Here is a 23,120-nt window from a genome sequence, read left to right as displayed (position 1 = left end):
AAAGCTCCTGAAAAATGCATATATATAGCATGGCTATATAAAGCTACATCAGCCACCATTTTCTTGGTGCCCAGGAGGCTATAAAGAAATCTTTCCGTTTTGCCCTGCTGTATTTGGACGTTTGATTTCTTGAGACACGATGACTAGAAGCAGCAGCCTGGTCCATGTTTTGTAACGTGGAAGCTGATACACGTCTCTCCTCCAGGCCTTCACCCAGCTGCTGCATCAGATAATCCATTTGTGATGAGACAAAACAAAACAAAATCCCCAAAATAACAAAGGGTCACAAATGTTAAAAGAAATGAGTCACTTTTCTACAGTTTTGCCAGTTCCTGGTAAGTCCCTAGAAGTCTTTCCAACAATGCTGGTGAGCCCTCTGAAGAGTGATAAGTGACAATGAGTGTAACATGGTGTGATTTTATGCTAACCCTTATGTCACTGCTTTGAAGTACTTGTTTGAAACACACTTCTAAAGAAAAAAAAAGACATTTTCAAAACACTCCTGCATAGATGTGCAAAAAATAACCTAAACAGCAAAATCTGAAACACAAATATATATTCAGGCATTTCGAACAGGGAGCTTAGTTGATGTCAGAAAACAAATCTAAACAGAAATGTTTCTATGGATTTTTTATTTTTGAGACCTAATTGGAAACAGATTTTAGCTTTGGATTTAAACATTTCCTTGCAGCATCTGCAATGGTATCCCTACATTATGCATTTTAGTCTCAAGGAACATGAGTATGAAGTTATTGAGCAGAGGAGGGAAAAACTCAGCATCCTCTTGCTCGCATTATTGCCACAGGTTTGGCCAGTGGTTTTGGGAAAGTCGTGCGTCCTGGTTCTCCTGGGATTTTTACCAAGTGGACTTCAAGGTAAATTACAAAACCAAGAGACCCTTATGCATTGATCTCCGCCTTTCTGCCCTCATAAATCCAGCATTTCTTGCTCCAGTGAGATGGAGCTTTGAGAAGAGTAACATAGGGTGGGTCAGCATCACAACTGGGTGAGCTTGGGCTCTTCTCTAGGTGGACCGTGTAGATTTTGAACTCCTGTCATGACAGATATCTCATTCAGCCCTGACACCTCATTTTCTGACTCAGTGCATCAGAGTGAGATCCACGGGGAAAAAGGTGACCAGATTTCCACTGGATCAAGAGTCTGATTTGATTTGATACACCCCACAGCCGTGTGTTTGTTAAACCCAACTTGAGGAAGGGAGCAGGAGCACAGCTGGAGGCAGCATAGAGAACCAGGACCTGCGACAGGTTGTGGTGCAATCATGCCGAGTAAAACACAAAACCACAGCCAAAATACATGTGCAACATCTGGGAAACACAGAAATTCAAACAACTATGGCACTTAGCCCTGGCGATGGCCCTGAAGATCGTCCAGAAGATGGCAAGTGTTGCTAGAAGTTTTGCTGTGTTGACAGACCCAGATCTTTCCAGGGTTGGACATGAGACAAAAATCAGTATGAACATGACGGCAGAGGGGTGTTTTGTGTTTGCGGGTTCTCCCGGGAAGCGGGGGGGCCGGCTGACAGCAGGACCGCTCTGCAGCGTGGCAGCTGCCCGGCCAGCACGCGTGGGCGGCGGAGGGTTTCAAAGTGAAACGCTTGGCTGAATATAGATGAAACTCTACAGGCGTCGTTTGAAAATGGGACCCATCCAACAGCAAAGCTTTTGAACTGTCAATGGGTTCACACTGTACGGCCGGGAGAGGACAATGGTGACTATTCTTTTGTTCATACCGTATTTATTTAAATGTTTTATGGTTTATTTTTCATAAAACAAACTCTCCCCTTTTCCCCCTTATGCCAAAATACAGTCTGGCAGCCCTTCCTTCACCCTCCCTAATAGATCTGTCATCTGAAACATCCAACAGTGCTGCAATGTTGCTGTGATTGGCTTTTTGCAGGCAAGCCTGCCAGGAGAGGAGGGCAGAGAAACCAGCAACTCCAAAGTATAAAATCCAACACAAAAATCTGCCTCAGTGCAGCCTCCAAGTTGCTGTCTGGGGAGATTATTAATAAAGCAATTAAATAAAGTTATCTTTGTGCCATCTGAGACTTCCAGCAATAACACGCAGAGCTGCTAATAGGTAAACATATGTACAAGTTAAAGACAAATAATCCCATTGATGAGATGTGACACAGTCCCAAGATGCAGTTATTATTTTACACATTTATTTATATATTAACATTTAATATATAAATTATCCCAATACATACAATTTATATATTAACATGTGGAGTTAACCTGCATTCATTTCAATCCCTCTTTTTTTTTTTAAATGCTGACCTTGTCACCAGAGAAATCTTTAAAATGTTGATGAGAACTCCTTTATCTTTATCTAAAGTCCTCCCTAAACTATTTAAAAAACAAACCCCTAAAAATCCTGGATGTTAACCACATTTAGCCCAGTAATGAGCCGTCATCCTCCAGATTACCTTGGCTTTCTTTTTTTTATTCCTTGGGTCTTGCTTCTCACCTGTTTCCTATTTTATCCAAGAGAAATGACAGAAACAGCATCTAATTAACAAAAGCTGTCATGTTACCATTGTGTTAATTGGCTTTTAAAATAAATTGCAGACCCGCCTCTTCCTCTGGGCCTTTGGGAGGCTCAGCCCTTGTTTGGGATGGTCCCTTTCCTTGTAGGGATCCTCATTTGGGAGCTCCTGGGGCCATCGTGGAGGTCTCAAAATCCTCAAATGCAGGTAAAACAGGCACTGAAGTACCTCATGGTGAAGGATTTTAAAACCGAGCCTCTCCACAGCACTGTCAGCTTTATATTAAAAGAGTGAATTTGAATGTGGTCTGATCACCAGGTGTACAAGCAAGTGTGAGCACTATGCTTTTACCAACTGATATAAAATTGGGGATCTTTGTTTCTGAATCACTTCTGAAATCAGAATTTGCCGTTTTGTTTTGTTGGTTTGGTTTCTTGTAATTAAATGAGCCCTAAAGCTTACATATTCATTCATTTTGGCTCAAGGTGTGAACTCCTCTTCCTCTTGTCTGTAGATACTTACTGATATGAGCATTATGAGAAGTCATAGCCCCTTTTAACCTTCCATCACACACACAGACTGCAAAACAATAAGCTCAGGGGAAAGACTTAACTATAAAAGCACCAGAAAAAACCACTGATGTTCACATAGCTATTTTCAGCAGTAACAGAAGAAATGAAAAGCCGAACTGAGGTGCAGCTTGCTTAAGATCCCTTCTTTGTATCTCACAGGCTTGTCCTGTTGGGTTTTGTGTTCGTTGTCTCATTTACTGGGTCAAATAACACATTATCCCTTTCGCTGCTGCTGCTTCTGCAGAGCTGAGGCAGCTCAGGGAGACACAGCAGCGGCTGATTCTGGCACATATTTTAACCAATCTTCAGAACTCCAACCTCTTGTTTGAAACCACTGACACAGTAAAAAAGAAAAAATAATGTCTTTGATGGTGTTTTATGTTTTTTTGTGGGTTTTGTTGTGATTTGTAGTACAAGTGGTACTTTAAAGATCTTTAAGTAAATACTCCTAGCAATGCCACACACTTGTATCTTAGGGTGAGTTGTTCAACAGTAGTAATTATGGGATTACTACCATTTTTTCATTGACTTGCCAGCTCACAAAAGCATGATTAATCTGTGTCCCAATGATGGGAAGTTTACGGAAGTGAGTACTGGAGCAGGGAGGAATTGGCTTCTCTGGCCCCAACCGCCAACGCGGGTGCCCCGACCCCTCAAACGAACGCGGCTGACGAGTCTCTCGCGGGGAGAGAGCGCCCTTCCCACACCAGGTAAGCGTTGCTGGGAAAAGGCTGCAATTGTAATTTGTTAATCAGGCTACCACAGCATCCTCGGGGTGTGTGAGCAGCCCCTGCTCCAGCTTTAAACCTGGCTCTGTGGTAACAGGCAACCTTGGCCAGCTTGTGCGTCCACCATCGCCCCAAACCCACCAGCTGCCCATGGCCCCCCTGCCCCAACCACCAGGCTCCTGTCACCCACTGCCCCACTTTGTCACCCTTGTCACACCTGGGTGTCTCCCCTGGGCCTCTTGCCCATTGCCCAGCAATGCCATTATGTTAAGACCAACCTCTTTCTGTACCCCCTTGTATACGAAATAGCCTAAAGACACTCCAAACATCAGCTATCATCTTCCATCACTTTTTTCTGCTTCAAGAATTGTGTTGTTCGTTGTCAGTAGAAACTCTGTCTCCTCGGTTTTGGGGGGTAGCTGCTGTGCCAAACACAGGCTTTTTTTGTCTGTTTATTTTCAGCCATGAATTGACTTTTCTGTCCATTTTAGTAGGCCACAGACTAATCCACATCTCAGTGTGATACAATAATGTGAAAAGTGGCTGCAAGGCTTAGCTGTGTGTTCCTGTCCTGCTTCAGGTCGTTGTTCTCCCTGCTTAGCTGACAGCCATGTATGTGCTTACCGAGCATCCTTATTTTCTTTCCTGTCTCATCAAGAAGATTGTGACCAACGTAATAATAAATATCTGCATCTTAAAATAGAAATTAACTGTATAATATGGTGTGTCCATAGGCACACAGGTTGTGTGGAGGGGTGTACCATATTTATTTGCGTTTTATTACTTTTATTTTAGTATTTAAGGAAGACATTTGTCAGATTTCACTTGCTGTTCTGTGTGACAAGCTCAGCATAAATATAGACCCGGTTGTTCCAAGGTTTAACCGTAAGTATTACACTATGTAAAGCCTCACGGCTTGCTGACTTGTCAAGGCCCATGATCATAAACATATTAACTAAGGAATGTGCAAGTGAATCGGAAGGTAATTCTCTTGGTCATTTACCCCATGCTTTATTTTTTGTCGCGCTACTGTGGAATCAAAAACAAAATGTGAAGTGCAATTGAGTTTTAAAATAAAGCATCACATTGTTTCAGAGTTTACATGCTCATTCTTGCCTCTTGACATGTTTTCCTCTTCTCTTTAAAGGAACCAGAGAGCATTATGGAATCTACGGGAGAGGAGTTAATTAATTTTAATGTTGGTGGCTGGTATTTCTCAATTCCCAAAAGTAAAGTCGCTGAGTTTCCTGAATCTCTGTTGTGGAAATAAGCTTCTGTACAAGATCAGGGTGAAAATCTAAGATTATTTATTGACCAAGATGGTTTTATATTTAGGCACCTTCATTATTACATGCAGACTTCAAAATTATCTTTTATCAGCTGCACTGAATTGAACTTATTGTATGAGCAAGCGTTGATTTTGCAGCCGACACCTTTATTACAGGTAAAGTAAGATATTCTGTGTGGCTTTTCTAGATTTTCTTTTTCCATTCTTAGATAATAATGTCAGTAGGAAGATGTCAAGGAGTTTGCATATATCACTTTATCGATGCTTGTGATAGGTATCCAAACAAATAATTGCCACATTCAACTTGTCTGCCTTGGTTGGTGAGTACAGAAAACGTTACAAATTTCACGCTTGACCTTTCTGTAAGAGCTCATTCAACCGTCATTACTTGCTTTTTAAAACTAAAGTTAAAGCAAGCAGAGGCTGCTATCTGCTGTTGTGCTTGATGACAATTATACTGACTGATCTTGTTGAATATGAACCTCTTAATGTGAGGAAAGTCATGCTGCCCTTCCTGTTGTTCCCTGAGAAGGGTCAGTCTGTCTGAAAACAAATTCATCCCAATGGGACACCACCGAATTCACTATCCTGTCAAACGGGGAAGTGATGATTCTTCCTCTCCTCCTATTCTGTAGCTGTGTAAACAAATGTTAAATGGATATCTGTAATGAATAATTTGCTATTTAGCTACAAATACTTTTAATTGTAAATACAGTGTAGTTGTGCCAGTGAAGGCTGAGTCCGTACTTCCTGGCTGGATGAAATGTGTGTTTTTCTACTTTAATATTTGCTTTCCTCTAAGTTTAATCTAAACTTTGAGTTTCTTTTTGTGGAATTGTCTCAAAGATACTATTATGCTTGCTATTTTTAGCCCAAAATGTTAACATTTATGGTTTAACATGAACATTTTTGGATTTTCTTTTAGGACTGTGTTTAAATATGTAGTATCTCCAAATAGGTTGGGAGAGGAAGACCACCCAACTTCGGTAGTCTTTTGTATTAGCAAACTGTACATGCTCACATATTTAATCTGTTGTGCTATGGCTGGGAACACTTTCCACTGAACTAGAATCCTTGCATTTTCCAGCTTTTAAGTTCTTCTCAGTGTAACCTTATTAATTCCTGAAGGCATTTTACACATGTGTTTTAGAAGTCATAACCATGGCTCTAAAGTTACTTTGTACTTAATATCATACAACAGTACATAACTGTTTGTTCCAAGTTTAAAATAATTTGTTTATTATTCAGTACAAGATCAGGAGATACGGACAGTTAATCATTCCTATCACTGAACCAGACATCGATTCCCCTTTCTAACCATTGAATTCCTACAGCCTGTCATAAAGATGTTATTAAGAAGAGCCCAAAGGGTCTTTGAGGCTTTGTGCTGGGTTCTTGACTGTTTCTAGTGTTGCATAAATAAGTATACTATTGTATACTTCTACAAATGTCAGTGTGCTGCCTTGAATTGCAGAACTAGACTACAAGGAAGTGCCATTAAAACACAAATGTTGAAAAATAGTTGGCTTTTTTGGAATACGTTAATGGCTCTAATTATATTACAAGTTCTTATAAGTGTTCTCTACAAGTTAATTCCATTTACCTTTAGGTACCTAAAACTTAGGAATGTATTTGTTCTGGTCTTATATAATGTTCCAAGGCGTATTTTGGTGGATGTGTATTATCGCATGGCATGCATTAGACTCTTTCCCATGGCTGCTTTTGCTTTTTTGATTAATTATTTGAATTAAAGTAATACATAGAAAAACCTTACATATCTTGGCAGATTTTAGATAATTTGAAGGACAGGAAATACGATTTACATGTCCAGCCTGCGGATACACCAGTAGCTGAGAGAAAATCTCCAAATTACTGGAGAATGCGAAAATGTACCAGCAAGTCATTGGAGATTCCTCCTAACAGTCCAGCATTCACAGGTAAGTGTCCCAAATTGACAAGTTCTTTTGCATCCTTAGGAATACACAGGGACCGTCCTCAGTTGTTGCACATATGGGATGTTTAAGTCTTGCAAAATTTATTTTTTGAGACTTTTTTTTTTTAAAATAGTTATCTTCATTTTTAAAAATAGGAAAGTCCATGCAAATGTTTATTCCTTTGTGCTGGGCTGTAAGGCTCCATCCTTTGGTTGTACAAATCTGGTTGCACAAATTTTAAGTGTTGCATGAGATTAACGCACTTTTATTTGCCTTGCTGTACTAGTCAGATCTCCAAAGTGTATATCTGAGTTCCATTCTTCTTTATTTATGTCTTGATTTTTCTCTGATTTTCTTTGGCTAGGGTTGCATGCAAGAGCTCCCCTAGGGCTAGTGGATATACCTTTACTAGATATAGGAGATGACGTGAATTACTGTTTTTTTGCCACTAGATTTGGTGGCAAAATATCCTGTACTAGTTAATGATAGTAATTTGCTGTGGCTGCTTGAGAACGCAGCCCTGATCGAGTGCGAGTGCAGCGAGTTCCGCTTCATAGGTAACTGCTCTTTGTTTTAATATTCTGGTATGTCTAAATCATTTTAATATTAAACTGTTTCTGTCTGTCTTCAATAATACTTGTTAAAATATCACAGTCTTTAATATTTTGATTTTCTTTGGCTTGTTTTGCTGTTTGCCAGTTTTACTGCCCTGTTTATCAATCAAGAATCAAAGCCTCTACCTGGTGGCTTCCAGAGTACATGTGCCTAAATTTACTTGCTTCTGGCCCTACTTATTTGGGTGTTATTAATCCAGTGGTTTTCCAAACTAAAATGCATTAATGACATCAGGTACTGGAACTGCTGTTATCAATCAGTAATTAGGGTAGAAAAAGTTTACATGGTACCTCTAAATCTCTAGTCAGTCTTTTATCTTTTCACTAGTAAAAAACCTCGTGTTTCACCCATTAAATAATCTTCCAACTTCAAAAAAAAAAGACAGGTACTTCTCAAAAGTATGTCAGGATCACATAACTCATATATTAACAGTATTTAATCCTCTGTGAACACAGTTAAGACAAGACGGATATGAAATTGCAACACTTTTTCCCTGCCAGTCCTCTGATATTGGCATATGAGAAAACGTGTTTAAATGCACAGTGGGATGGGGCTGTGCCCGGGGAGAAAAAAGCAGCCAAACAAACAGGAAACCTCTCACAGGAATTTCTCAGGATGCTGTGATAAAATAAAACAAAACTAACCTAATTCTGTGCTTCCGCTGTTGTTTATGCTGTGTCTGATCTCCTGTAGCGTAACATTTGTTTTCAGGACTGTGTTTTCAAAGTGTTTCCTGGTGTACATGTATTATCTGCTGTGTATGCGTGCATTTGCAAATAGTAATGTTGAAGGAAATAAGAACCTATTTTTGCTAGATCTGAACAGTGGACAGAGATGTCAGCACACATTTCCTATATTTTATTTCTATTTTCAAGTTAATTTTCTTCGCTCAGAGAAGATGTTGTTGCCTGACGACTTCTCCAACATAGATGCCTTGGAGGAGGAAGTTTTAATTCTGGGAATTCCTGAACTTATAGATGCTGTGAAGATCTATAGAGGTAATACAATGCACATAGCTATATATTTTCTTCCTTGTATGCATTGATTTTAATGTTATCTTGTGAAACTGAGGGTTTGAAATGGAGATTCTATTGATACGATCAACACTGAGGTGAGTAGTCTTAGCAACTCATTTCCATAAAACGTTGAAAACAGTGGCAAATTTGATAGTGATTATTAACTGCCGATCTTCTGGGGCGCTGTATTGACATCCTTTCCTTGCAGGCAGCTGCTCTGTGGTATCTCCCACCACGGCAGAGTCCAGGTGGCGGGGGGGACCCCACTGTTCACCATGGCACTGGGGCTGCTGGCCAACTACCCCGACTCGGCGCTGGGACAGCTCTGCGTGGGCAGCGACCTGGGCAGGAGCCGCCTGCACGTCTCCGGCCATGGCGTCCTTTTCCAACACGCCAGGTACCCGCCTGCCTTCACAAAGGCTGTTTCAGCGTAACTTCAGGTTCTTTCAAAGGCCTGTCCCATGGGTTTTGCAGTTGAAAAGGAGTCTTATTCTCAGCAGCTTGTCTTTTAGAATTTGTATTAATTTTTCTGTTAAACTTTCAGGTGACTGTAATTACACGAGCTGGCATCCTTCTGTCCTATTGTAGGCTGGTAAACCTAGAATTCCAAAGTGGTATATGGAAATTCTTTAATGATCCCGTGTTCTTAAAATATACGTTCTACAATTCATTCAGAAAACTTTGTACAAGATTTCCAAAAGCATCTAAAGGCTATGGGTACAGGCTTTTCTGAAGTCACCCTGCTATGTCTAGTCCAAGAAAGAATGTAGGCTTCTGAATACTGTGTTTGAACCTGATCCTTTGAGACATACTTCTGCCTATAGTTAGCCTGATTGCTCAGATTTACCATACCAGTGTACTGGTTTAATAAAATCTCTGTCGTGTAGGAAAATGGCTCCTTAGTGAATCATTAGCACCACTCTCCTGAAACAGGTGAAAATGTAAATGTAGAGGTCAGACATCTATCCTGTGTCAGAGGGATTTGTTTTAACTGCAAACACTCACTAGGTGAGTCGTAAAGCTAGACATTAAAAGACACATTTTAATACTCTCTATTAAAAACCGTCTTCCATTTTCTCTCACCTGCTTGTTGTGATTTGAATTAAGAAAAGCAAAACAAATCACAATGAACCAGTTGGTTGTTGAAGCCTGCCACGCAATTAGATGGTCAGCCGCGCGTAATTCCATCAACCACAGATAGAAGAACTTCCTGCAGCTTGTAAGAAACTTCAAATTTAGTGCCAACAGATAATAGCCAGTCTGTAAAGGGTGATAGAAAGACAGCAAGAAGATTAAACATGTCCACCTCATCTCTGTCCCTGGCATCTTGTCTGCATGTGCTGTTGGCACTAGGGAATGATCCAGCGGAGGAGAAATACCATATTAAAAGCTTTATTCAAAACTATTGCAGATCATTATTGAATGGCTCTATTGCAATAGCTTTATTTGTCAATGTCAGATTGTTCTCAATACAAAAATGATGGGGAAAATTATAAGTAAAGCTTGGTAGGTGAAGGTAGGAGAATTCATGTTACCTGACTTGTACTCATCAAAAATAAGCAATGCGATGTAAAACAAGGATTGCAAGTGTAGTGATTCCCTTTCTTTTGGACAGGAATTGGCTGGGAACTTGCCGACTCCCCCTCACTGAAAGTATTTCTGAAATCAAAGAGCTCTGTGCTTATTTGGACAAAAGAGACACCACATAGGAACCAATGAAAGATGCCTTAAAGTGCTACTTGAAACAGCAGATGCCAGCAGAGAGCTGAGATTATAGTAAGTCAAGATTTCTCAAGAATTCTTTCATTTTAAAGTATAATGAGCAGTACTACCTGAATACAACTATTCAGCCAGTGATTTACATCTACATTTAAGGGATCATTACAGTACAAAAGTGACCTGAAGGTCTCATTGACTGACAGTGTCGGTTTTCCTAAAATGTGCTGTTAGCCCTGTTGGTTTATTAACTGGCTGCTGCTGATCAGTGAACACTCGAGGAGTTACATTATTTTCTAGGTGAAATATAAAGTAAGTCTACACTGGCTTTAGGTAGTATTATCCATATATTTCAATAATTTTACTTTCTAATCTTGTCAGTCTTATTAATTACTGAACTAATTCTCTGAATCAAGTTCCTTTGAGTGTAGACCATCCAAGTTACTTTCATCAACACATGTTCTACCTTGAAAATACTGGGTTTCTTTTGCTCCGATTTTTCTGATGTGGGACTGTTCTTACAACTCTTACTGTTAAACTAAATAATCTATTTCTAACCTCCAGCCACAATTAGCCCTTGCTAAAACTGACCTCTAACATAAATGCTGTTTCCTCTTCTCCTCTACTGCATTTGTAGAGAAATTATTACATTTTGTATCAGCCCATATTGTGGCTTCTTAACAAGAGTTAATATGATTCCCTGATTAACTGAGGGATTTTTCACCTATCCCAGTTTCCTCATATTAACAGAATTTAGGCCAGAAGAGATCTCTGGAGGTCATTTAGTCCAACTCTCTGCTCAGAGCAGGGTCGCATAGGTTGGGTTGCTCAGGACCTTGCCAGGAAACACTTTGAGTATCTCCAAGGATGGAGATCCTGGAGCCTTTTGGACTCCTGTTCCAATAGTTGAAAACCCTTGTGCTAAATGAAGTCACACACATAATTTCCTATGTTCCAACTTTTTTCCATTGCCTCTTGACCTAGCACTTTGTACCTCCAAGAAGAATCTGGCTCTGTCTTCCCTACACCCTCCACTAGCTGCAGAAAATAAGACCCTCCCCTAACCTCTTCTTCCTAAGGCTGAACACGGACAGTTCTTTCCACATTTCCTGTTATGCCATGGGCTCCAGGAAAGATAAATTTAATCACACTCTTTACAAGGTAATCCAGTTGAAAACTCTCCAGTATTTTAGACTATGCTACTACTAATTCTGCTGGAATTAGCTTCCTCAGTAGATCCTACAATCTCATTCACAGTTCCCTATTCCAGTGGTGGAAAACAATCACTTTGGGATAAACGAGTGCAGACATCCCTTTGTCCCATCCAAGTGCAAGGCTCCAGTTTGTAGGATACTAACTGTATTTCCTATCGTTTATTTGCAAATCTGACTTCTTATTTTGTAGTTGTGACCTTACTTCACAGAATCTCAGAATGTCTGGGATTGGAAGGGACCTCTGGAGATCATCTAGTCCAACCCACCCACTAAAGGAGGTTCACCTAGAGTGGATCGCACAGTATCACTTCCAGGCGGGTTTTGAATGTCTCCAGAGAAGGAGACTCCAAACCACGCTGGGCAGCCTGTGCCAGTGCTCTGGCACCCTTAAGACACTACTTCCAGTTTACTCCACCCTCAAGGTCCTCCGAGTCTTTCTGTAGGGGATGATTATCCTTCCCATCTTGACCCATCAGCGTCTTTCCCCAGAATAAGGTGAAGTGGCTTATGTTTGAAGTATTCTTCCCTACCCCACCATGTGATGGGTGTGTATGCAGAAAGGAGTGAATCTTATCAATTCTTAAATGGAATTATAATCCTTGAGAAGGAGGGTTTGATCTTAAATTGAAACAGCAGTTAATGAATTCTGTGTCATTACTGTGTGGCCTGTTGGATAACACATGCTACAACAAAATAACTCTGACTTAAATGTCTTAATAAATGACTCTTCAATTTTACATGTGTTATGGAAGATGGATAGTCCCACTATAGCAGCTACATCAGATAAGCATTTGCTAGTTTGTTAATTGTTTAGAGATAGTAGAATCTATTTATATCATTATGCATAGCCCTCCAAATAATTTCATTAAGAGTGCGACTTGCCTGTATCCTCTGTAAAGGTATGGTGTAAGAAATACAATTCTCCAATCTGGAGCCCTTTTCAAAGTTAGTTGTTTGGGGATTTTTTTAAACCATTGCTTTTGAATGCAAATTATTTTGATTTTCCTAAAACAGTGTCCCAGAATTAACTGACTATACATAGTAATGTGAACTATACTATTAAAGATTTTGAAGGAAACTTTCCTGGATCTTTGTTGTCACACTAAGGTAAGACGTGGGCTGAACCCAGACTAAAATATATCCAAAGCTGTTATGTTAGATCTGCTCTCTGTGCATAAGAGCTCTTTGAGGCTCACGCCTGCCACGGCACTGTCATCTTCAAAGGAAATAGTGAAGTGCGGTTCCTTGCAAAGATGGGAAATTATGTGATAGCTCAATTCCAGGTTGCCCTGCAATTCCACTAACTTTACATGTGCTGACAAGCTGAGTCTTCACTTCAAAAAAGTGAAAAATATTTAAATATTTCAGTTTTCCCCCTTATTTTCAGTACTTTGGAAATTATTTCTTTCTGTGGCAATGTAGCAGTATGCTTATCTTCACTTACCTTAGCTGACATAAATGAGCGAACAAGACCATGCTACTGCACGTGGCCTTCTTGCTGTTGTTTTGCACCTGTTGAGAGGTGGTTTGGCTGCAGCGTGGATGCACCACGTTACCCACAGCTCAGATATCACATCCCGACCGGCCTTTTGCTTGCGGTTGTGTGTGATCCCTAAACAAAACAGGAGAGTTCCAGCTCTTTGTGCATGGACTACACGTCACTATTTCATATAATTATGATTTGCGATATTTTGATGCAAAATCCCATGTCCTATTAACTTTGTATTTATAGCAAAATAATTACTACTTGCACTTACTTTAGCCATCACCTTTCTGTTTGTTACTCCATCTCTAGGTGCGGATTGGACAGCAGAAGTATCCGCATGCTCCCTCCATCAGATTGTGAAAGTTTATGTAGGAAGTAACTGGTATGAAACTTGCCTACAGACTTTATTGAAGGTACGGATAACTAACTGTATTTGCGTTGCCTCCACATGAACCTTCCTAAGACAGAATCTGTAGTTCTACAGGCTAGAATATGTATTTCTTGCAACGAGAATTATTAGAATGGTTTTGACCTGAAAACTTAGAATAATCAGAGCTTCACATGTAGACTGGGAATTTCATATTAAGCGAATATGTTCAAGTATTGGAGGGAAATAAATCTTGGACTTCCCGAGAAAGTACTTCCTGGGCTAATAATATAAGTATTTTGATTAATAATATAAATAGACTTGATGGAACCAGTTTAATTCTGTTACTGAGAAAGGAAAAATCCTGTTTGGATTTCTTTCTATGACTAACACCAGAAATCTGTTCTTAATGTATTTTTATTTCTGTAGTACCCAGAGCTGCTTTCAAATGACAAGAAAGTCTGTTGGATCACCTGTGGTCAAAGTCTTCTAATCCGTGGAGATGGGGAAATGTTTCAGCACGTTCTCAGTTTTCTAAGGTTTGGGAAATTGTTTTTGCCAGCTGAATTTAAGTAAGCAGAGTGAATGTGTTTCTTTCATATGATTAGGTGTTGTACAGGAAGCAAACACGGTGATTTGTTTTCTGATTTTCATAGAAACATTGTACAAAAGAATTAAGACTTTTCCTTTAGTCCTGAAGCAAACTATTCCATCTAAACATAGATTATTTGGATTGAGAGATTATTGTGAGATAAGTTTTTGTGTCAGTGTGTATGCCTTTATTTTAACGAGCGATATGGCAGCCACCTGTACCGCAGGGTATGTCACAAACTGGTGCACTGTGTGCACGCCTTTAGCAAAAAGGAAAATGTTTTTATTGGTGAGATCTTTGCACCCCTTTTCAGATTCGTCTTCTTTCTTTTTTTAATGGCAGCCAAGTCTGGTTAGTCCAGTTAAAAACCGCTCCACCTGCCCCCTCTGCTGGTACCTCTGTTCTAATGCTTAAAAACAGATCTTCCAAAACTGGGGTGGTACAGGAATGGAGGAACACGGGGTGCCTGAGAGGAGAGGGCCCCCTCCCTCCACACACACATCAGTCCGTTAGGTCTCCAAACTGTGTCAAACGTCAGAAATTGAGATGGCTTGAAACCTCCATTTCCTGGGGATATTCCTGGGATATTCCAACGCGTTTCACTTGCCCTCGAGATTACCCAGAATGGATCCTTTCGTGCTGAGGCTTCTCAGAGCAGTTACCCTGGGACCGATGATTCTGCCACCGCTACACCTTACGATTTTTGCATTCAGCCTGGCATCAGAAGATCTTTTGGGCTCTTCAGTTCTCAAATCCCTTGTTTGTTGGATCGTCTCTAGTAGGCAGAATATCTTCACAACTTATCACCAGCTGATGCAGTCATTTTTAGCGCATGTGGCTATTTCCACAAGGAGTGTGAGAGTTGTTTTTTTCCCCCAAAGTCAACAAAAACATTACACCAGTGGCTTCTTTGATATAATAACCACTGATTGCTTTCATGTCTGTCATCAAAGGCACAGGCAGCCAGATGTCAGACAGGACAGTTATATATACAAGCAAACTGAGCACGTCTGGGAATGTTTCTGGTCTCTGGGCCAGCTGCCTTTCTGCAGCTGATCTGCTTCAGCCTCCCGGAGATGTGTCTTCATTCCTCCCGACCATGAACACAGCTCCTGGAACATCTGGATGGCCAAACCCTGCCTGGGGATTGTTGTAAGCAGGACCATGTTAATAGCTTATTAGCAGGGATAATCATGTTCTAGGGCTAGAAGTATTTCTGGGAATGGTGGATGTTCCAGCAGCCCATTGAATCCGTGAACCCTCATTATGGGATTCCCTATGGAAAAAGTGTCATGAGCATCACAGAGCAGAGTAGGACTCCTGTTTCCCAAAATCAGGTCTTACCATCCGGAGCCATGCCTAATTAAGGAAAAAAGGGAGAACAGTGGTTTCACTTAACTACTATAGAGGGGCAGTCGCTGGAAAAAAGTATCAAAAATAGTAAGTTTCACAAAGATTGAGAGGGATGCTGCCGAACACCTCTGGTTTAGAAGCTCATTTATTTTGGTTGCACCTTTTCAGAAGTAGGTCCTCTAATTTGGGGTTGCTGACATAAAATACTGACTCTGTGGAAGTCAATGGTAGTTAATGGTAAAATTTCTATATATATGTGTCAATCAAACCAGATATATATTTTTTTAATTGTTGTTTAGATGCCAGATGTGAAACAGAAAAAAAAAATTTGTTTGGGTACTTTTCAGTATTTAAAATGAACGGCTATTTGTCCGTCTTTTAAAAGAAAAATCACTTGTCTGAATGCATCTTTTGTTTTGTGTAGTGACTGCCTAAACTTTCCAAATTATATTTGGAAAAGATAATCTGGTAAGATGGTTTTGTAGTGATTTTACAGTTCGGTTGATTTATAACTTACAGAGAATGGCCTCTCTGCTGTCAAGAAGCAGAGGAGTACCAGATCCCTTCTCTTTTAGAGGCACTTTATCAATCTTGACGCATACAGGTAGATAAAAATTCTCTTATTTCTTTCTGTTTTCAGTCATATAACGTCTTTTCATCTGACCTAGCAGTGTTTGTCCTTTGAAAGGAGCACAATTTTCTCTGTTCTTTCTGAAACAGCCACTGGAGGATGAGCAATTCCACTATCATTTGGGCCACATTTTCCCCTGTCAGTTATTTGGAACAGGAACAGAATAGTCCTCAGGCTGTTCTCCAATAACCAAGGAAAAAGGCAGCTGAGATATCTCCCTAAGCCCAAATATTGAGAATATTGCAATGCGCACTGAAAACTATAGTACAGGGATGCCAGGCTGAGCAGATAGAGTCTGATTTATGAGCTTTGGCTCAGCCCTGGCTTTGCCAAGCCCAGCTGGTTTGTGCAGACCCCCTAGATGATTCACCAGCACCACAGGGTGCAGAATGGCAGATCTATGGTGCAGCATCACAGAAAAGGATTGAGATCAGTTGGAATTTAAATCTCGACAAATTAGTGTTGAAAATGAGCCATGACTTTTTGTATATTAATTCACCATTGGACATTTTCTTAGAACTTATTTCTCAGAATTTATTTCTCAGTTGCTGACAACTTTTAAAATAAGATTGGATGTTTCTCTAAAAGGCATTTTGCCAATAAAACCGGAATTAGCATTCAGCGTTACCGGAGACCAGGCCACATAATCACAGTGGTCTTTTCTGGCCTTTTAAAATCTGTGAATGTGCAAACACTGGTGTTTTCTTCTCCAGTGTCTCGCTAGGCAGACAGACAAAATGTTAAACCACAGGCCCTTTGGAAAGCCCACAGAACTGAGACATTTCAACTCCCGAACACAGAGAACTTCAGAAAATGACCGAGAATGGCCCTTCTCTTCAGTATTTTCCTGGGAGAGCTCTAGAAGTTGGTGGGTTCTTATTCAGGCTGCTCACAGGCCATTAAGGCATTTTAAAGTTGAAATACATCTGACAGTGACTGGAAGTCCTTTTACAGGTTGACCGGGTGTCACCTCTGGAAAAAGTTCTAAAACAATTTTAAATATTCATTTTCTAGATTATGGATCCAGAAGAATGAATTGCACAATGGAGTTTATTTTCCATGTAGAAGATTAAGTACTGAGTCTTGGAATAAGGAACTTGAGTTCAGCGAAGACCCCAAAGAAGTAAGGAGTGTCCTGAGGGCTGGGCTTTTATTTCTGTTTTTATCCAACGACTGTATGCTGTGAAGTCATACAGGTCAAGGTCCTCTGGTCTGTCTTATCTTGGTTTAAATCCCACAAGCCTACACTCGATTAGATTCTCCTTTTGGTCTTGTGGTTTGTGCTCCTGGTCCCTTAGGGAGTTTCTGTCCCCGGGGGAGAAGTGTTTTTAGGCAGATCTCAGTGTGACTTGGGAACTGGGGCACTTTGCTGGGTCACAGGAGATCCGGGCTCTGCCCCTCTGGGCAAGGAGGAGCTGGGAGCCAGATCTCTTGGTTCGCAGGTGGTGAAGATGGGAGCAGCAAGTTTAAGAAATGCACTCAGGCCAGATAAGGTCCTGCAGAAACTTTATAGTCTTTGAAGTCAGGGGAAGGGGGAAAAGGACTTTCTGCTCGTCTTTGAATACTTTTAGTCCTTGGTTGGACACCAGCAGCCGAAAGTTGCCTTCAGTCTGCTAAAGAAGGTGAAATGCAGGTGCTGCCTCTGTAGCATTTACACGCTGACATCAAAGTGGTCCACCCTGTAGTTTAAGACTGGTTTTAACGTGGTAGAGTGGTTGCACAGCTTGCTTTAACTTGCCAGGCAATGTTTCTTGTACAGAATGTGCTGCTGTCAGTTCAGATAATCAAAATCAAAAATTGTAGTGGGGATGTTGAGGTGCTGCTTGTGTGCCTTGGCCACTGCAGTTATCTACCTTCAGGTTCAGCAAAATTCAGTGGTAAGAACGGAGGTGATTCAGGACAGCACAACATCAGGGCCGAGTTATCAGGGCTGGGTTTGGGGAGCCTTGAGGGACTGGATCCTCCCCAGAAGTCAGAATGCACTTTCCAGGATTAAGAACTCAATCCTTAAATGCTTATGTTAGGATGAGTAAAATACATCAGTTATTAGAAAAGACAAAACTTTCTTCCATACCAATTAGAAATAACAACATTTCACTGTATTTTCAGGTGTACTCGTTTACAGCTGTGGATTCCAGTAGATGCTATGTTAATACATGGAGCAATATAAGAGATCTGACTGGAAAGCAAGATGCCAGTGAGGAGAAGGCAAAGTGCTCCAGAATGATTTCACAGGTGAGAGGGACAAAGCGGACGAACACACCTGGAGGATACGGTGCATCCTTGGACAGCCTGGTCAACTCCAGCTGCCACAAGGATTTGTTAAGCCCCCCGAGGAAGAGGGGAATGAGAAGCAGCTTAACAAAGAAAAGAGGAGAAAGTAAAGACTCAGCAAGTCACATCCAGAAATTAATTTCCCTGGCAAAGGAATGGGACACGGTGAGCAACAAGTGGTGCGATTTTCAGCACGTGAGAACGTCTGGCGCTTGTATCGCAGGGTATACATCTCAGTGCAACACTCCCCGAAAGAACAGGGGTGTCAAAGCTCCCATTGCCTCTGCTCCTGGGAAAATAAGCTTTACAGGTCAAGGAAACCATCGCAGTACCCAGTACAAAGTCGGCGCTGACGGAGAGCAGCCGGAGCAATACGTGTTCACACAGTTTGCCAGTTGCTCCGAGTGCCGGAACATTTCAATTCAGCACCATGAAAGCTACTGCTGAACCAGGAAACAACGCAGAGAATATAAACAGGGAGCAACTAGAAGGTAAACGACTGCTTTGGGATTGTTGTTTTCAAAATTATGGGAGTAATTAACTAAATGCCTTGCATAAAAAAGATACTTTGATCATGTTAATGAATTTCAGTGAGACTACCTTTTAATTGTTCTTCTGCTCATAGGAAGTTTTTCCACTGAGGAAAGACATAAGACCTTGCACATGAAACTCATCCCTCTAAAAGACAGTGAGTTGATTGCCAGCTGCTAAGCAAGGGCTGGATTTTATGGATTGTCTATGCAGAGTTTACTACTCAAAGTGTTTTTGCCAGAAAGGTGGAGCTGGTTTTAGCTTCACTGTCATCAGAGCTGTTCTTTCACTGTCTCCTTGTTGCTCTGCCTGTGGAGCTGTGCAAGGAACAGTGAAGCTGGTTTGATGTGCTTAAGTCGTCCAGAGAGTTGGTTACAGAAATCTGTAAGATTTTATGGTAAATGTGGAAGTTTCTACAGAAATGTGCAGAAGTTAAAAAAGATTTATCTGATTAGCCAAGACACTAAATGCAAACTCAAGAAACCTCAGTGGAAAGTCCCAGTCCAAGACTGGTTCTGACACCCTGAGAAGGATGGGATTTGCTCTTTTCCGCTTCCACCATGGGCAACATGGCAGGTTTTCATAGAACCGTTGACAAAACAAAAGGTATTAATGATTGTTGGTGTTTTTGTTACTATAGCAGTGCAAGCCAGGTTGTTATTTTCGTAGAAACAAAAGCCCTCTTTCCTATCACGTGAAAGAATCTCAGACAGCTGTGCCTGGGTTCCGTTAAGCAGTATGTAGTGGTTGCTCGGTCTGACTTTTCCATGTGAAAGATGGAAGCAGAGAAGACCTGTAGTGTTATACCTGAGACTGCAATTTGGTGTCAAGGTTGTAATTTACTGTCTAGTGGTGTTTCACCTTTCCTGGCAAAACATCACAACAGGATAAAGACAGAAGGAGGCATGACTTTGAAGAGAAATTGACAATATTGTCATCGTACTTAAAAATGTGTTTCTCCTGTTACCACTGATCGAGGCTTTCCTGTAAAACTCGAACTGTGCTCCTTCGCAGAAACAAGGGTCAGCGAACCAGCAGACCTTGCTCTGGCAGACCAGAGATGTGGGGTTGATTCTTAAAGCTGAGCATCCTCCGGTTTTAGGCAGTGACGGCTTTTGTGCGTGCGATGGGGAGAGTGTTGTGTACAGCGCCCAGCTGGATGGCAGCCGGCTGGAGGCTCCACAGGCTCAAGCACTGTCTGAAGGTGAGGAGCTGGCAACACCTCTAGGCCTTGCTGCAGAGTTTTCGGTTTGAAAAACCACTCATGGTTTGTTTTCAGTCCTGACGGGCTGAGCAGCTCAGGTTATCGCAGCCGAACTGCTGCTCATGTAATTCCTCAGAACAGCTGGACAGCAGCTGCCCAACCCAGCAGGTGCCTTCAGCATTTACAGGGAAGCTCATGAGGAAAGATGCAATGGTGTGAAATCTATACTACTTTGTTTTAATTCAGGCAAACTCTTACATTAGGCTGAGATATGAACACTGGCTGTTAGGCCTCGGGTGCAGAAAAACCTTGGACAGCAAAGGCATTAAAGAAGCCAAGGGCTGGTTAACTGAAGTGGTGAATGATAAAACTACGTTTTGTTGTTTTTTTTTTCCTAATGTATTTGTGTTCTTTCCACTGTTCCTTGTAGGTATAGTTTTTCTTACCTTTGCTCTCTCGCACGAGGAGATATTCTACGCCAGGAAGTGCCACTTTTTCCTGACTGATGTCATCCTGGACTCATTAAGGCAGAAGGATCCCAAAGAAATCACAGCCAAAGTCGGGACCCTTGTGAACAGGCTTTGGGTAGGTACGAGTTCCCAACAGCCCGGACGAGCCGTCCTTGCTCAGCTTCCCCAGGCGCTCAGGGTGGCAGGAGTTAGAAGCTCAGCTCTTCATTGCTCATGCAGCAATTATTATAATAAGCAGCAGCGTGTCCTGCCCCTGGCAGCCTCTGCCACCCCTGCTGTGGGGTTGTGGCAGAAATAAAGGCCCAGCTTTGGGGGGCCAGGAACTTCTGGGGTTTTTAATTTGCATTGAAAGTAACTGATCCCAGCTGTGGATCTGCTTTAAGAGCTCTGACCAGAAGTGTTTTCTTCTCCTGTGGAAGAGGAGGAGAAAGGAATAAGGAGAGGGAGTTGGGGAGCTGGACTCTGTGAGCGCGCGGTGCAGCCGCTTCCAGCCCGTGCGGGATCCTGCTGCCCCACACCGGCCTTTTTAACCTTACCGACAATTAACCCTGGCCAAGGCCGGACTGGGAACTTCTCCCTCCCATGGGCAATGTCACTAACACACAGTATTGCTCGCCGGGCACCTGTAAGCACACCTGCTTGTTGATATGACAATGTCATGTATTTTAGACTCGACAGATCACACCCAGGGAGTTTGTTGCGGATTTACTGAACATGGAGTGTTTTGAAGGGAACGGGAACGTTCAGGAAGAGCTGCTTCAGTGGGTGGAAGTAAGTAGTGTTTGCCACCAGGTGATGCTGCAGGGCTGAGCCTTTTCCAAACACCGCTGGCTTCCTGTTCAAATTAGTTCACTGGTCCCGGTTTTGTTTGCAGATCAAGTTAACGGGTACAGTATTTTATGTCATGTATACTCCTAATAAATTTAACATCGTGCTGCTTATTTACAAGATGGCCCACAAAAAAAGTAGGCAGAAGACTTTCAGCATTGTTAAGAAACGAGTCAGTGATGCTGCTGTTCCGCAGTTGGGTGATTTAATGACGGCCTCGGTTTTGTGCTTTTCCAGTTTACTCTGCCCCTGGCATGGAAGTACAGCTGCTGCCTCGACTTACTGATCCACAGAGGGTTTGCTAGGCCTGTCTCATGCTTTGCCTTGGAAATTTAAGTTCACAGAACATTAATAAAAATTTGACTCAGCTACTTCTTGGAATGTTTTTGTTTTCTGGTGGGCAGGGGAGGGGACACAACTCATCTGGCAATTAAGAAAAAGCCTTTTTGCTCAGCCCTAACTTTGGACAGTGATTTTGTTTAGTCAGGAATCAGTAGCAGTCTTCTGCTTAAGGTAAGGAAGGAGGAGATGTCTTACACCTCCATTAGTGACACGTGGGGTTTATTTAACAGAAGATGATGCTGTCACAAGGCCAGATTGCAGCTTCAGCCCCCAGGCACCTGCAAAGCTGCTGCCTGCTCTGGTCATGCTGCTTTTCCACCCGTGACCCAGCGTTTATCTCACTCCTGGCTGCAGATGCAGATAAGCTGTACCCTCAGATGACTTCCTGGCACCCGAAATTAAAATATGGCAAAAGCTTGTTCCTTCCCCAGAGCCTTATTTAGCCAAAATGAACAAAAGAATCCCGTCTGCTAACATATTTGTTAATATTATTTGCCCAATAAAATTAGGATAATAATCAGAGCTTTAGAGCAGTTACTTCATGATTTATTTTAAGCACGTTGTGCAGATGTGACACTTTGCTATTCCTGCTTTGAAAGCTCCGCAGCTCTGGGGAGAAACGCTGACGCTTCTCATGGTGTGAACTCAAGCGAGACACCGTCACTTTCATCCTGTCTAACCACCTGATTAAAGAAACATCACTTCAATCTCCCACCTAAACTCTGAAGGCATTAAGATGCCTCAAGGAAAACTGCTCTCCTCAGTGCACCCATATCCCCCTCTGCAGCCCAGGTTCCCGTGCTGAAGTCAAGATACACTGCAAACAATATTCATATAAAGAAAATAACCTTTATTAGACAAATCAATCAAACCCTGAAAAAACAGTCAGGTAAACATTACTAAAGGTTTTTCCAGCAATGCAGAAACCTTTGAAACTGAGAAATTCAGGAAGTTTCATGTTCCTTTTGTTGCATTAGTAAAGTCTCTCCCTCTTGTGCCACGAGCTATTGCTGTCTTAACAGCCCAAAAATCTTGCATTAAGTCAGCAATTATTTTAAAACAGTAACTTTTAAAGAGTTCCCTGTGCAACTGTTTCCCACACAATTTTGTACAAATGTGTCAAACTCTGTTCTCTTTGTCTTGAAAAAAAAAAAAACCAAACCAACAAGGTTTAAAAAAAAAATCCAGCTTATTAAAAATAAACAAGTGTTTTCTGTACAGTACAGGAATTTCCAAGCGTGAAGGAACATGGGCTTTACACTGAGGGTAACTCAGCTGGTTGCGAGGTTTAACACCTCAACTGCAGCACAGCGCTGGCGAGGACCAGGCAGCTCCCTCACCCCACAGCTATGGGCAGAAAAGCACAGATTAACAAACTCCGGCTCCATCTTCAGCAGGGTCAACGTGACACCAGCTGGTGGAGCCTGACTGACAGCACTCCATAAAC

General features: G+C 41.6%; 1 protein-coding gene across 1 annotated transcript; it reads left to right on the top strand.

Moving 5' to 3' along the window:
- Positions 1 to 1,374: 1,374 nt before the first annotated feature.
- On the top strand, positions 1,375 to 21,681 carry KCTD19 (potassium channel tetramerization domain containing 19). Its single transcript, XM_071814420.1, is given in 20 exon segments — positions 1,375 to 1,609; positions 3,662 to 3,794; positions 6,026 to 6,086; positions 6,887 to 7,037; positions 8,525 to 8,650; positions 8,885 to 9,062; positions 10,281 to 10,441; positions 13,391 to 13,494; positions 13,878 to 14,020; positions 15,913 to 15,979; positions 15,981 to 15,997; positions 17,039 to 17,147; positions 18,134 to 18,675; positions 18,677 to 18,789; positions 18,924 to 18,986; positions 19,186 to 19,196; positions 19,844 to 20,033; positions 20,464 to 20,618; positions 21,173 to 21,274; positions 21,569 to 21,681. Coding segments are annotated over 20 exon segments (2,760 nt in total). The 3' UTR covers positions 21,668 to 21,681.
- The last annotated feature ends 1,439 nt before the right edge of the window (positions 21,682 to 23,120 follow it).

This window comes from Patagioenas fasciata, chromosome 13 (assembly GCF_037038585.1).
Source record: "Patagioenas fasciata isolate bPatFas1 chromosome 13, bPatFas1.hap1, whole genome shotgun sequence".
Lineage (NCBI taxonomy): Eukaryota > Metazoa > Chordata > Aves > Columbiformes > Columbidae > Patagioenas > Patagioenas fasciata.
This window is presented reverse-complemented; position numbering and strand designations above follow the sequence as displayed.